Source organism: Ovis aries, chromosome 17 (assembly GCF_016772045.2).
Source record: "Ovis aries strain OAR_USU_Benz2616 breed Rambouillet chromosome 17, ARS-UI_Ramb_v3.0, whole genome shotgun sequence".
NCBI lineage: Eukaryota > Metazoa > Chordata > Mammalia > Artiodactyla > Bovidae > Ovis > Ovis aries.
Window position 1 is genome coordinate 24265555 of NC_056070.1, and position 12191 is coordinate 24277745.

Consider the following 12191-nt stretch of genomic DNA (forward strand, 5'->3'; position numbering starts at 1 on the left):
ATATCACTGAGAATTTTGTAAGTATCATTATCTCTTGAAAGAAAAAAAAAATTTTTTTTCCAACCCTTAGAGAAGACACCACTATGGGGACTCATTCATTTAGCCTTAAAGTCTTGTTATTAAGAGTGTAGCTCAAAGACCAACAGAATCTGCATCACACAGGGGCTTTTTGGAAGTGTAGAGTTTCTAGTTCCTTCCAAATTACTGAATCAGAATCTGCTTTCAAAAAAGATTCCTTCTGCATTTCAATGTCCATTAAAGTTTGAAAACCACCATAGATTAACCTTATATAACCCAAGCCACACAATTCAATTTTGCAGGTAACATTCTTTAAAATGCATGATGATTCAAATTTAATGTTATACGGAAATGATGTTAAGGAATTTATTTAACTAGAAGAAATAAAACCGATGTTACCCAATGCCTATTCTCTGCCAGATATTGTTAGACATTTCCAAATCTAATTCATTTAATCTTTACAATACTCTTGAGGTAAGGAACACTATTTCCATGTTTCCAGGCGTGAAAAACAACGTCAGATTAAATATCTCATCTATTCCACGCAATGGATTCTTTCAGTAAATGCTGAGCACCTCATTCTCCAATTTAAGCCAGGAAATAAAACCAGTTTATAGTCCCTACTGCCATGGAATGTACAATATATTTAAGTTAGACAAACTCCAGGAAAATACAAGGTAGTGTAACTTTCTAAGAGTGAAAACTAAAGTTTTTCAAAACAGGTATAAGGGAAACTTCTGTTTGGAAAGAGCATCTACACAGCTTTGCCAAGTTGCCCCTGAATAAAAGAAGGCATGTAGTTTAGTAAGGGGATCCAGGGGGCACTTGAGGTTGAACATGGAAAGAATCCCGCAGAACTTTGTAGAACAAGGTACGGATGTTGGATCTTATCCAAGAGTCAAAGGAAGCCACTGGACGGTTTGAAGTTAGGAAGTGACAAGCCCAGATCCACACTTGGCAAAGCTCCCGCAGTAAGACTTCACGCCAGGGCCAGCGGGCGGGTGGGTTTATTAGGGCCACTCCCCTAGGCTGTCTTTCTCCACCCTGGTCACCGCCTCCTGCTCCTCAGCCAAGCCTTCGGAGGGGGCTGGGAAGTGAGCTAGAGGGGCGGGTGGGAAGAAAAACATTCTCCAAAAATATTAAAAAAGAAAACATCCCCCTTGGCAGCGAGTGCGCGGGAAGTTGAGCGCGCGAGTTCCGGGCTTCCCGTCCGCCCCCCGCAGGCCGCAGCCCGGAGCCCGGGTGAGCCCCCAGCCCCTGCTTGGCCGCCGCCGCCCACCGGGCCGCGGCCGTCAGTCCGTCCGTCCAGCCACCCCGTCGATCTGTCCGCTTCCCCATCCCCCACCCGTCCTTCCCAGGGCTCCCCGCGGGGTCTGCAGGGAGGAAAACGGCCGGGGTCGATCAGGGCGCGCGGAGCCGGCTGAGCCCCCGGCCGCGCCCGGGCGGCGGCGCCAGCACGACCCGGTCCCGGGCGGTTCGGGGCTCCGAGGCCCCGCTTTCGCCGCCGCGCGCCGAGTCCCGGGTCGTCGCCTCAGCGGCCACTTGTGGAATTCTTCCCCGGAGGCTGTAACTTTAAACCGGCCTGAACAAGGCCTATTTTTATTTGGAAACCAGCGACCAAAGGGCTGAACCAGAGTGGAGAACACTCAGATGGAGGGCCAGCCCGCCACCTGAAGATTGCTCACACACTGGCCGGGAAGGACAGGCTTGGCCTGGGAGCCTTTCTTTGAGATTTCAAAGTTCTCTCACCCCTGTTCCAGTATGGGCCGGTCTGGTTTGTGGGGGGTTTTGGAATGAGGATGATGCCTGAGCCTGGGGAGCCGTACATGCACCCCGACACTGAGCCTCAAAGCCGTGACTCAGAGGCCACCACGCCTGAGCCCGGGCCACACTCCTGGAGAAATCACCCCAGGAGCTCTTTAGGGACCGGCTTCTGGTGGTGAGGCGCAAGATGAATATAGCAGCCAAGTACCGCCAGGCCTCCCTGTACGTGGGTGACCTCCATGCTGACGTCACTGAGGACCTGCTGTTCAAGAAGTTCAGCGCCGTGGGGCCCGTGTTGTCCATCCGCATCTGCAGGGACCTGGTCACCCGCCGCTCCCTGGGCTACGCCTATGTGAACTTTCTGCAGCTGGCGGATGCCCAGAAGGCGCTGGACACCATGAACTTTGACTTGATAAAGGGCAAATCCATCCGTCTCATGTGGTCTCAACGTGACGCCTACTTAAGGAAATCTGGAATTGGGAACGTGTTCATCAAGAATCTGGACAGATCCATTGATAACAAAACCCTTTATGAACACTTTTCAGCGTTTGGGAAGATCCTGTCCTCCAAGGTGATGAGTGATGATCACGGCTCCAGGGGCTATGCATTCGTGCACTTTCAAAACCAGATTGCTGCCGACAGGGCCATTGAGGAGATGAATGGGACACTGCTTAAGGACTGCAGGCTGTTTGTTGGCAGATTCAAAAGCCGCAAAGATCGAGAAGCCGAGTTTCAGAACAAAGCCCATGAATTCACCAATGTTTACATCAAAAATTTTGGAGATGAGATGGATGATGAGAGGCTGAAGGAAGTTTTCAGCAAATACGGCAAAACCCTGAGTGTTAAGGTTATGACAGATTCCAGTGGAAAATCCAAAGGCTTTGGCTTTGTGAGTTTTGATAGCCATGAGGCTGCCAAAAGGGCTGTTGAAGAAATGAATGGAAAGGACATAAACGGACAGCTGCTTTTTGTAGGCCGGGCACAGAAGAAAGCAGAGCGACAGGCTGAGTTAAAGCAAATGTTTGAGCAGCTGAAACATGAAAGATTTCGGCGGTGCCGGGGTGCGAAGCTCTATATTAAGAACCTGGATGAGACCATTGATGATGAAAAACTGCGGAGGGAATTTTCTTCATTTGGATCAATTAGCAGGGTTAAGGTAATGCAGGAAGAAGGGCGAAGCAAAGGGTTTGGCTTGATCTGCTTCTCCTCTGCGGAGGAGGCCACTAAAGCAATGACGGAGATGAACGGCCGCATCTTAGGCTCCAAGCCACTCAACATCGCCCTAGCCCAGAAACCCTAGGAGAGAAAAACTTTCTGCATCAGCCAGTGTGTGCTGCAGACTGAGGAATGTTAGTGATTTCTGCCTGAATTCTCCTCAGTAAATTTAAATTCCAGCTGATGGCTGGTTACTTTAGTAAACGTTGTGATGGAAAGTTTTGTATACAAAGCTATTTATTTTCCTTTGGAGAAAAAAATAATTGAATCTTAGAACCTTGGTTCTTTTTACAGAGGCACACCATGTAATTATAATATGGTATATTTTTCCGATTTTGATAGTGTTCATAGTAATAAGTATAATTAGATATATTTTTACTACATTTTGAACCAACTGAAGTGTGGTAATTATTTGTGTTTTTTGCATAATTTTTCTTATTTTAATAGTATTGCTAGCTTTAAATTCTTCCATGAAAATATGCCCAAAGTAGTTCTTATACCTAAGCATTGGAAATTAATTTATTTTTATAAAAAGAAACTTTCTAATTTCTCATCTAATGTTTTTAAAAGAAACCAAAGTTTAAAAATTCCTACTACAAACTCAGTATCTAATTTCATTTTGAATTAATGTTTAAAATAGTAGAAAATCATTGAATTTTCTTTCGGTTTTTATCCTGAAATGATTATTTTTCTGATGGCTAAAATTAATGATGGAATTACTTTAATGTTGCCTACAAATCTGCTTTATAGGATATTTTACTGTTCTTTCCATTGATTGACATAATTCAGGTGCTTGCTGGTTATCAGATTTGTGAGTTGAGTAGTAAAACCTTAACTTCTACATTCCTTAAGTTATAACCCTGTATCAATTCAGGTCAAAAATTGGCCTTTGTATGCAGCATAAAATTATGCCTTAAGTTTTGAATCAGGAACCAATATTATGTAAGTCATATATAGGGAACATAGAAATTTTGTTTAACAACTGTGTTTTCTAATCTCTGTTATATGTTGTTCCATGTAGTGATACTATCTCAGGGTTCCAGAAAAGTAAAACTTCCCTATTTTTATGACCTCCATGTCCCTTTTATTAGACTTTAAGAGCTTTGTAACCCTTTAAAGCTGACTTTTAGCTTTGATTAATCAGAAGCTCACTAACTGATTTTCTGATAAATTGAAGTTATATCGCTTAGCCTGTTGTCCAGAATAATTTTGATTTCAGTCCCATTTCCAGACTTTTCTTCTCTCCTGCCTTTCCTTTATATGATGTGGTTCCTCTATACTTTTTAAAAAGGGTTTTATTATACTGACTTTTACTGTGTACTATTTGAAATCCAGTTTGGAAATAGATGCAAGAGTTATTTACATTTAACTAATTACTTTTAAAATTCTGATTTTCTCATACCAAAAAGGTATCTAGAAAATAGTTTTGTTTTTTGTTGTTTTATTTTTTTTTTCTCTGCTTAGTTGCTCCCTGTAACCATATATCCAAGTCTTCTGTTTCATATATTACCAGCACAGTATTATAGAAATATTAAAATATTTTACTTCAGCAATACTTGAGCTGTGAAAGAATGAGAAAATCTGTTTCTGTTTATTTTTCTATCAAATACATGAACATTCATTGCACATTTTCTAAATTAAAAGTATCTTTTAGACAAGGAAAAAATTATAGCAACATATAATCCTACTGTGGAGACAGAGCTTCTGTTACAATATGTTGCATCTCCTCCCCAATTTTTTCTATACATATACACGTAATTTAACAAAAATAGAATCATACTTGTAAACCTTCTTAAAACTGCTTACTTAATTTGACAGTATGACACAGTCAGCTTCCATGGGTAGTTGGAAGTAAGTATTTGCACTATAATTTTAATGATTTTTATCTTCCTTTTAATGTTTGTACCATAATGTAACAATTTTCTCTTGATAAACATATAGGTTACTAGATTATTTTTTCCATTTTCCTTTTTTGTTCTATCATAAACAACTTGGAGATAAACACCCTTGCAAACTCATATATGCGGATATATATAATTAATTTATTAAGAAAATGTGTGATTCATTGGAATTAATGTTTAAAAGGACAATTTAAAAACTAATTTTGATAAATATTACCCAAATGCTGTTTAGAAACTTGTGCCACTTAACATTTCCACTGTGAAAAAAGAAATTTCCATTGTGAGTAGGACTGCTCATTTCCATATAATAAGAGGGATTTTGCTTACTCTGTTGTCTGATTCAACATGATATGTAAAAACAAAATATTTCATGATTATTTATTTTACTACTTTATTACCTCAAAATTTAAACAGCATTTCTTGTAATTACTGAACATTTATATTTTCATATTTTTGTAAATGATGTTAGTTTATTTTCATGATCTTAATGTGTTTTCCTGAGGGGGGTGTTTTTTATTTATATGGAGTTGTTAGACTTCTTTTCGCTGATACTTTCATCTTGTTTATAGTTTTGAGGGTCATTTCAAAATTAAATTTTTAACCTCAAATTTTTCAAACTCTTAGTTTGGTGGCTTTAATGTTATATTTTAAAACACTTTAAACACCTCAAATATACAACCCCCCCCCCATACACACATACATATGTATTGTCAATTCATATGTATTGTCTTCTATGACTTTCAGAGTTTCATATTCTCAGTACTTTCTAAGCAAAGCTTTTGTGTATACAGTATCTTATTCACAACTTATACTAAATATTTTTTAAAGTATGTTGCTTTTCACTTCTATTAACATATTTTGGTAAATACTGATTTACTGTAAAAGTGTATGTGAAATCCATATGCCAATTATAATTCTTTAGCTCTTTGGATTACTGTATTGAGAAGTATTTACCTGCAAAGCAGACAGCTTTTAAGAAAGGGCGCCAGGCAACAGGACTGGAAACTGTAGTACACATATCAAGCCTTGACATCTTTTTCTGGAAAATCCATTTTATAAAAATGTTCACGTATTTGAACAAAAGTTCACAGTACTTGTAAATGGATTATCAAGATAATATCAGGGAACTGAATTGTCTTCTCACATGTGTGAGGATTTAATAGGGCATAATGTCAGTTGTTTAGGTGAATTGTGGCTATAGTTTTATGACACACTAATATGCCATTTTAGTAAAAATTTCTTATTTTTAACATTTACCTTAAGAAATGACTGTCAGTTTACAAAAAGTTTACAAAAAATCCTGTAGGTTTTGATTATTTAAACTTTACTTTTTCTAAATTTTGTGTGTGTATGATCCTATCAAGTTCTTGTGGCGTCAGAGATTCAGGCATTAAAGAAACTTTACTCTTTTTAAGTCCAAGTGCCTTGATAAAGGAAAAGAATCTTCACTTTCTAGTAAGTAGTCCTGTAAAAGCTAATTTCCATAGAGATGCCTTAAGCCACTGCTTCTGCTCTCCCTTCTCTGTCCTCACACACCTTGCCAAGTTTGTTATACAGATGTCTGCTTGTACAGCCAATTGAATAAATATGTGCCTTTTGAAATTTTATTTTTTTAAATTTTAAGTTGATTTATTGTTGGTAAAAATAAGTTTTTAAAGTAGTTTAGAATTGATGCTTTCATGTTCTTAACATTTGTATAAATCCATTGAAAAGAGATCAAATAAAGTCTGAATCTTTCAATGGTGTCCAAAATCCTCATGTCCAAAAATTATTTTTACTTACTTATTTTTAAGTATTTATGATTTTCTAGCAATCAGTTTCTCATAAGAGTAAATTGAAAACAACTTTCATTTTTAAATGAAGATACTCATTCATATTTTATGTTTTAAAAGACCAATTCTCATATGAACTAGTATTTGTTTTTTAAGTTCTTCATAATTGTGGGGCCATGGTTGAAAAGAACCTCTAAGTTTTCATGAGGGACTATTTTAAAGACACTTTTGAATTTTATTGTTAAAGCAAAATTTAACTAATATTTTGAGGATTTCAAATTAGCTTACTTGTATTATATTTAGAAAATGTACATCATAATGTAATTTTTAAAGTAAATAATAAAATAATACATCAAAAAGATAATTTTTAAATATATAAAGGGTCAAACAAATTAAGTAACCTCAAGATATCTTTGGCTTCAAGTAATAGAAAATCCATCTCACATTAGAAAAGGAAATTTTATTAAAATATTCAGACTTAAGGTATCTTCATGCAAGGTATATGAAAACATCTATATTGGTTCTAGAGTCTTTTAGCTCTTCACTCTCTGTATCTCAGCGTCATCATCAGGGAGAGAGTCAGGATATTTACAAGAATCCCTGTCATCACACTGAGACACAGTAACATTCATAGTATAATACCTTTCCTAGAAACCTTTTAACAACTTTCTCTCTCAGTTCTCATTGTCCATTATTGATATTTATCTTCGATAAGATCTGCCATTAGAATTAAGAAATAAGTCAACTTTCTGTGCAGAATGGGCTTATGAATGAAAGAAATTCCAGCAGGAATGGAGATATTAATAGGTGTATGCATCCACTAAACCCTGGATTTATTTTTTATCATTTATATCTAATTTTTAATTTCAGTACTTACTGGATATTTTCTCCTGCTAACATTAACTTACAGTTAGTTCTTAAAGTTTCTCCCTGCAAATCATTTTCAATACTTGAGTCAAACTCACCAGTTTCTTCTCCCTCAGGTTGTATAATCATAGGGACTAAATTGTGCAATATATTCTGTATAAAACTGAATTCATTTTTGTTTAGTAATGGGAATTGTGTTTTTACATGTCATGCTTTATTAGATCTAAATTAGGTATCTATTGAAAATTTTACTGGAAAGTTCAAATTCAATTTAGTCACCCCAGTGGGTTTCCAACCTTCCCAGGTGGCACAGTGATAGAGAATCCAGCTGCTAATGCAGGAGACGTGAGAGACGTGGGTTCAGTCCCTGGGTCGGTAAGATCCCCTGGATACTCACTCTAGCACTGTTGCCCGGAAAATTTATGGACAGAGGAGGATGGTGGGCTACAGTCCGTGGGGTCGCAAAAAGTCAGAGATGACTGGGCATACTTCATCCGGTAAGATCCCCTGGATACTCACTCTAGCACTGTTGCCCGGAAAATTTATGGACAGAGGAGGATGGTGGGCTACAGTCCGTGGGGTCGCAAAAAGTCAGAGATGACTGGGCATACTTCATACAATGGGTTTCCACCAAAAATAATTATCAACAGGTTACAAAAGGTCAAGAATATTTCAAATATAACTCTACATTTAATAAGGTATTTGTTTCTTGAGCTCTAATTTAGTCTAAGTCAAGTATATCTTCATGTATGTTAGTTAAAATTTTAGAATCATACCACCAGAATGAAAGAATTTACTTTGTATCACCAGCTAATGAGATATTCTGTATAAAGAATGTTTTAAAAAAAAAAATTCCCACTGACAATGTAATAGAAAAATCTTGAAAAAGCATCTACAAAGTTAGGTGCCTACAAAATGGCCCCAATATATAAAATGAATCTAAATAACACAAACCTAAAAGGATGGGCACTCATTTTCTTTACTAAAGAATATATATTAGATCCTTTAATACATTAAAATTGTCAGAATGAACAAAACTGGACTTACCCAAACTTTTCAGTTTAATTTTTCCTGTATTACACAAATTTAGTATAACCTCACATTTTAACTATGCACTGTAAGAAAACAAAAAACAGAGGTACTAAATTCCAAATTCCACATTTACTTGTATTTGTATCTGTTAAGATCAGATTGTTTTGTAAGTTTATTCAGAGGAAGTATTTATAGCTCCTTTTTGTTTTTGTCTAATGGTCAGGTCTAAGAGTTTATAAAATATTTTTAACTATATTGAAGTTCCCCTGAATGACACAATTGAACCCATCAATTAAGAAAAGAAAAATGATCCTCTTAGTAGCATTCTTTGTCATAGAAGAGGCTTAACTTCTGAGAGATCTTGGCAGTTTAGACAGTGATGTCACATCGCAAGTTGTTAACCCATTCATATTTACATCACCTTAGATATTAAAATCATCCCTGGTTAAGTTCTGCCAAATGCTAACAGCACATTTGAGTTTCAAATGTAATGCCACTGACATGGAGGATGTTGCTATTAATTTTTTTTTGCATACAGTGAATATTGGTTATGATTCACTGTGTTGTATGTGTCTGAATCTTTTTAATTGGTGTTTCCATGGAATATTCTTATCTCAGAAAACCATATCTGACAGTGTGTTTTGAATCACAATTTTGATTTATATTCCATGTCGTTTTGTACATGTGCCAGTGGAATACCAATACACCACAATTTTGACATATTGCTAAATCTAGTTCCTTGAAGTTAAAATAAACCTTTACAATAGTAATTCCAGCAAATCTTTGTTAAGCAAAAAAGTGCCTCAATTTGAATGCAAGTCAGATGTTAGAATTATTTTGACACATCATTATTTTACTGAATTACCAAGGGAACTGTTGGTAATAATAATCTAGTATTATCCACTACTCTATTCACTTATATTTCATGCATAGTACTGAGGTTGTATGGTTATTTCATTTTTATTTTAATTTACTATTTAATTATTTTAAACCAAAATATGTTGCAACCTCTCATAGCCATGTCACATGTAAATCTTTACCATGCCTAATATATGCATTTTATTTTGGTCCTGGTGTCTCTTTTTGTCCTATTCTTATGCTATGATTTCTCTTGGTCAGTTTGCTAGAAAGAAACTGTTCTTATTTCAGTTTTTTTAAAGTGTCATCCTAAACCCTGAGTCGCTCAAAGCTTTAACTTTTTCTCAGATAGTATGCTGTCTGTTACATGGAGTAAAAGAGATCTTCTAACTGGTTAATTAAAAAAAGAGACAGAGAGCAGGATTTATTGCCAGATCAAAATAAGTAAGAGATCTTCCTTTGAAAATGAAGTATTCTTTTCTTTTCTTTGCTTTTTTTTTTTTTTCTTACAAGGGCTAAGAGAGGCTTTCTATAGACTGTTACATTATAGAGGCAGCAATACCTGTTTTGAAATTAGACCATATGGCATATTGTTTTAGGGAGGAAAAAAGCAGGCATTTACAAAAGGTCAGGGAGGCTCATCTTCAAACAATTAGAATGTTATTTTTAAATATTTTATTATTGCTATTTTAATTAACAACTCATTCTCCCTAACTATGTGTGTGTGGTTTTTTTTCCCCTCATTTTAGGGCATAGATTGGATATATTTCTTAGTGGGATACCTATTATTTTAGCAGGAACATGTGATGGAAACTGTCCTGCCTTTGTAAGAGAAAAAGTAAAGCAAATCATCAGTTCTTAAAAAGAAAATATTGGGTAGAGAAATAACATTCAGTAGCAAATCATTACATCTAAATGAAGTCTATTATTAGGGATCAACTTGGGAAGTTGAATGAATGATGCAATTTTGAAAATTATCATGTCCTCTTAGACTGAGTTATAAATCACATATCATAAAAGTAATCATTTTCAAATGTATGATTCACTGGTTTGTAGTATATTCAAAGGGTTGTGTGAAATCACCTTTATCCAGTTGTAGAATATTTTTTATCATATCAGAAGAAACTTCATATATCCAAGAGCAGTTAATCCCATTTTCTCCTCCTAAAACCTAGCTAACACAAATCTATATCTCTAGAATTTGCCTGTTTTGGACATTTGATGTAAGTGCTATCGTATGTTACCTTTTGTGTTTAGGTTCCTTTGCCTAGCTTAATGTTTTAAGATCTTCATATTGCAGCTTATATCAGTACTCAATTCCTTTTTATGCATGAATATTATCTATTTATATGGATATACCACATTTTTTTGGGCTTCCCTCATAGCTCAGCAGTAAAGACTCCACCTGCAATGCAGGAGACATTGGTTCAATCCCCTGAAGAAAGACATGGCAACCTATTTCATTATTCTTGTCTGGGAAATCCCATGGACAGAAGAGTGGAAATGGCTTGCTGTTGTTGATATCCAAAAGCTTAATATTTTACATTTAGATCTACAGTCTACCTGCCAGGGTCATGTAGTCTTTATTACATCGTAATCTTTATATCAGAATAAATCCTTTCATCTTGTTATTCTTACTAAAGATTTACTTGGTTACTCTTAGTTATCTGATTATTCATAGAAATGAAAAAACAAAACTTATGAAGTTTCATACATCTGTTTGTGCACATATATGCACATGCATATAACATGTATTCCTTTTGGGAATTCATTGTGATCATATTGATTCTGAGTTGAAAGCCTACTGTATAGTCTTCTAGCTCATGAAAATGGATATCACTTTAATTGTACTCCTTAATTTTTTCAACTATAGTATGTAGTTCTTGTTTAGAGTCTTGCATATTTTTAGTCTTGTTCCTAGCTGTGTATGATATTTTTGTTATTATAAAATGTTTTGATGTTATTTCTTATTTTTACTGTGTTATAGTAAAATGTTTTTATTATTCTAAAAAAGTAGAAATATATTTGTTTATAACATAATGCCTAGCTATCCAACCTCCTTGCCATACATTAATGATTATTTACTTTTTTGTATGAACCACAATATGTTAACTGATTGTAATCAATTATCTATGGGATATTGAATGTTCTCGCTACTCAGTTTTGTCAATTGCAAAAAAAAAAAAAAATACAAGTTAATGCATTTGCAGTTTCTAATGTTCCAACATTTAACATGTAATATATTTAAGTATATAAATTTTAAAGTTAGTAGTGAAGTGTAGTTTAAACAAGCTATATTCTTTTTCTGATTTCCCTCATCAAGCTGTGGTCATGAGATTAACTGAGGATTCTAGGTCACTGTTCATCACGTGTTTCTTTCCAAACTACACAAGTAACAGAAATTTCCCCTTTACTTAAGCAGCTTTGCAAACAGCTTTGTATTCTTTAGGAATCTGAATTAATTTGGAAAGAGATTGCTGTTAAGACTATTTTACATTTGTAGTTTTCTATTTGATTCTTTTTCTTTTATTTGATATATGTTCTTAAGGTATTTTCATTGCATATTACTCTACAGCCTAGAATTACCATCATCTTCTTCCAAATTGCTCAAAGGAATCCCGTTTTATTAATTCTTTCTCAGAAAACTATATAGATCATTTGGGTGATGTTACAACCAAACAGTCAAAGCAATTACAGCTTGAGTGCCAAGACTGGCATTACACAAACTTAATTAATTTTTTACTTATTGAACCTTATTTCTTTA

General features: G+C 35.5%; 1 protein-coding gene across 1 annotated transcript; it reads left to right on the forward strand.

Moving 5' to 3' along the window:
• Positions 1-1183: 1183 nt before the first annotated feature.
• PABPC4L (poly(A) binding protein cytoplasmic 4 like) lies at positions 1184-6650 on the forward strand. Its single transcript, XM_042234336.2, has one exon. The coding sequence runs from the start codon at positions 1970-1972 to the stop codon at positions 3080-3082; it is 1113 nt and encodes a 370-aa protein (XP_042090270.1). The 5' UTR covers positions 1184-1969; the 3' UTR covers positions 3083-6650.
• Positions 6651-12191: the final 5541 nt, after the last annotated feature.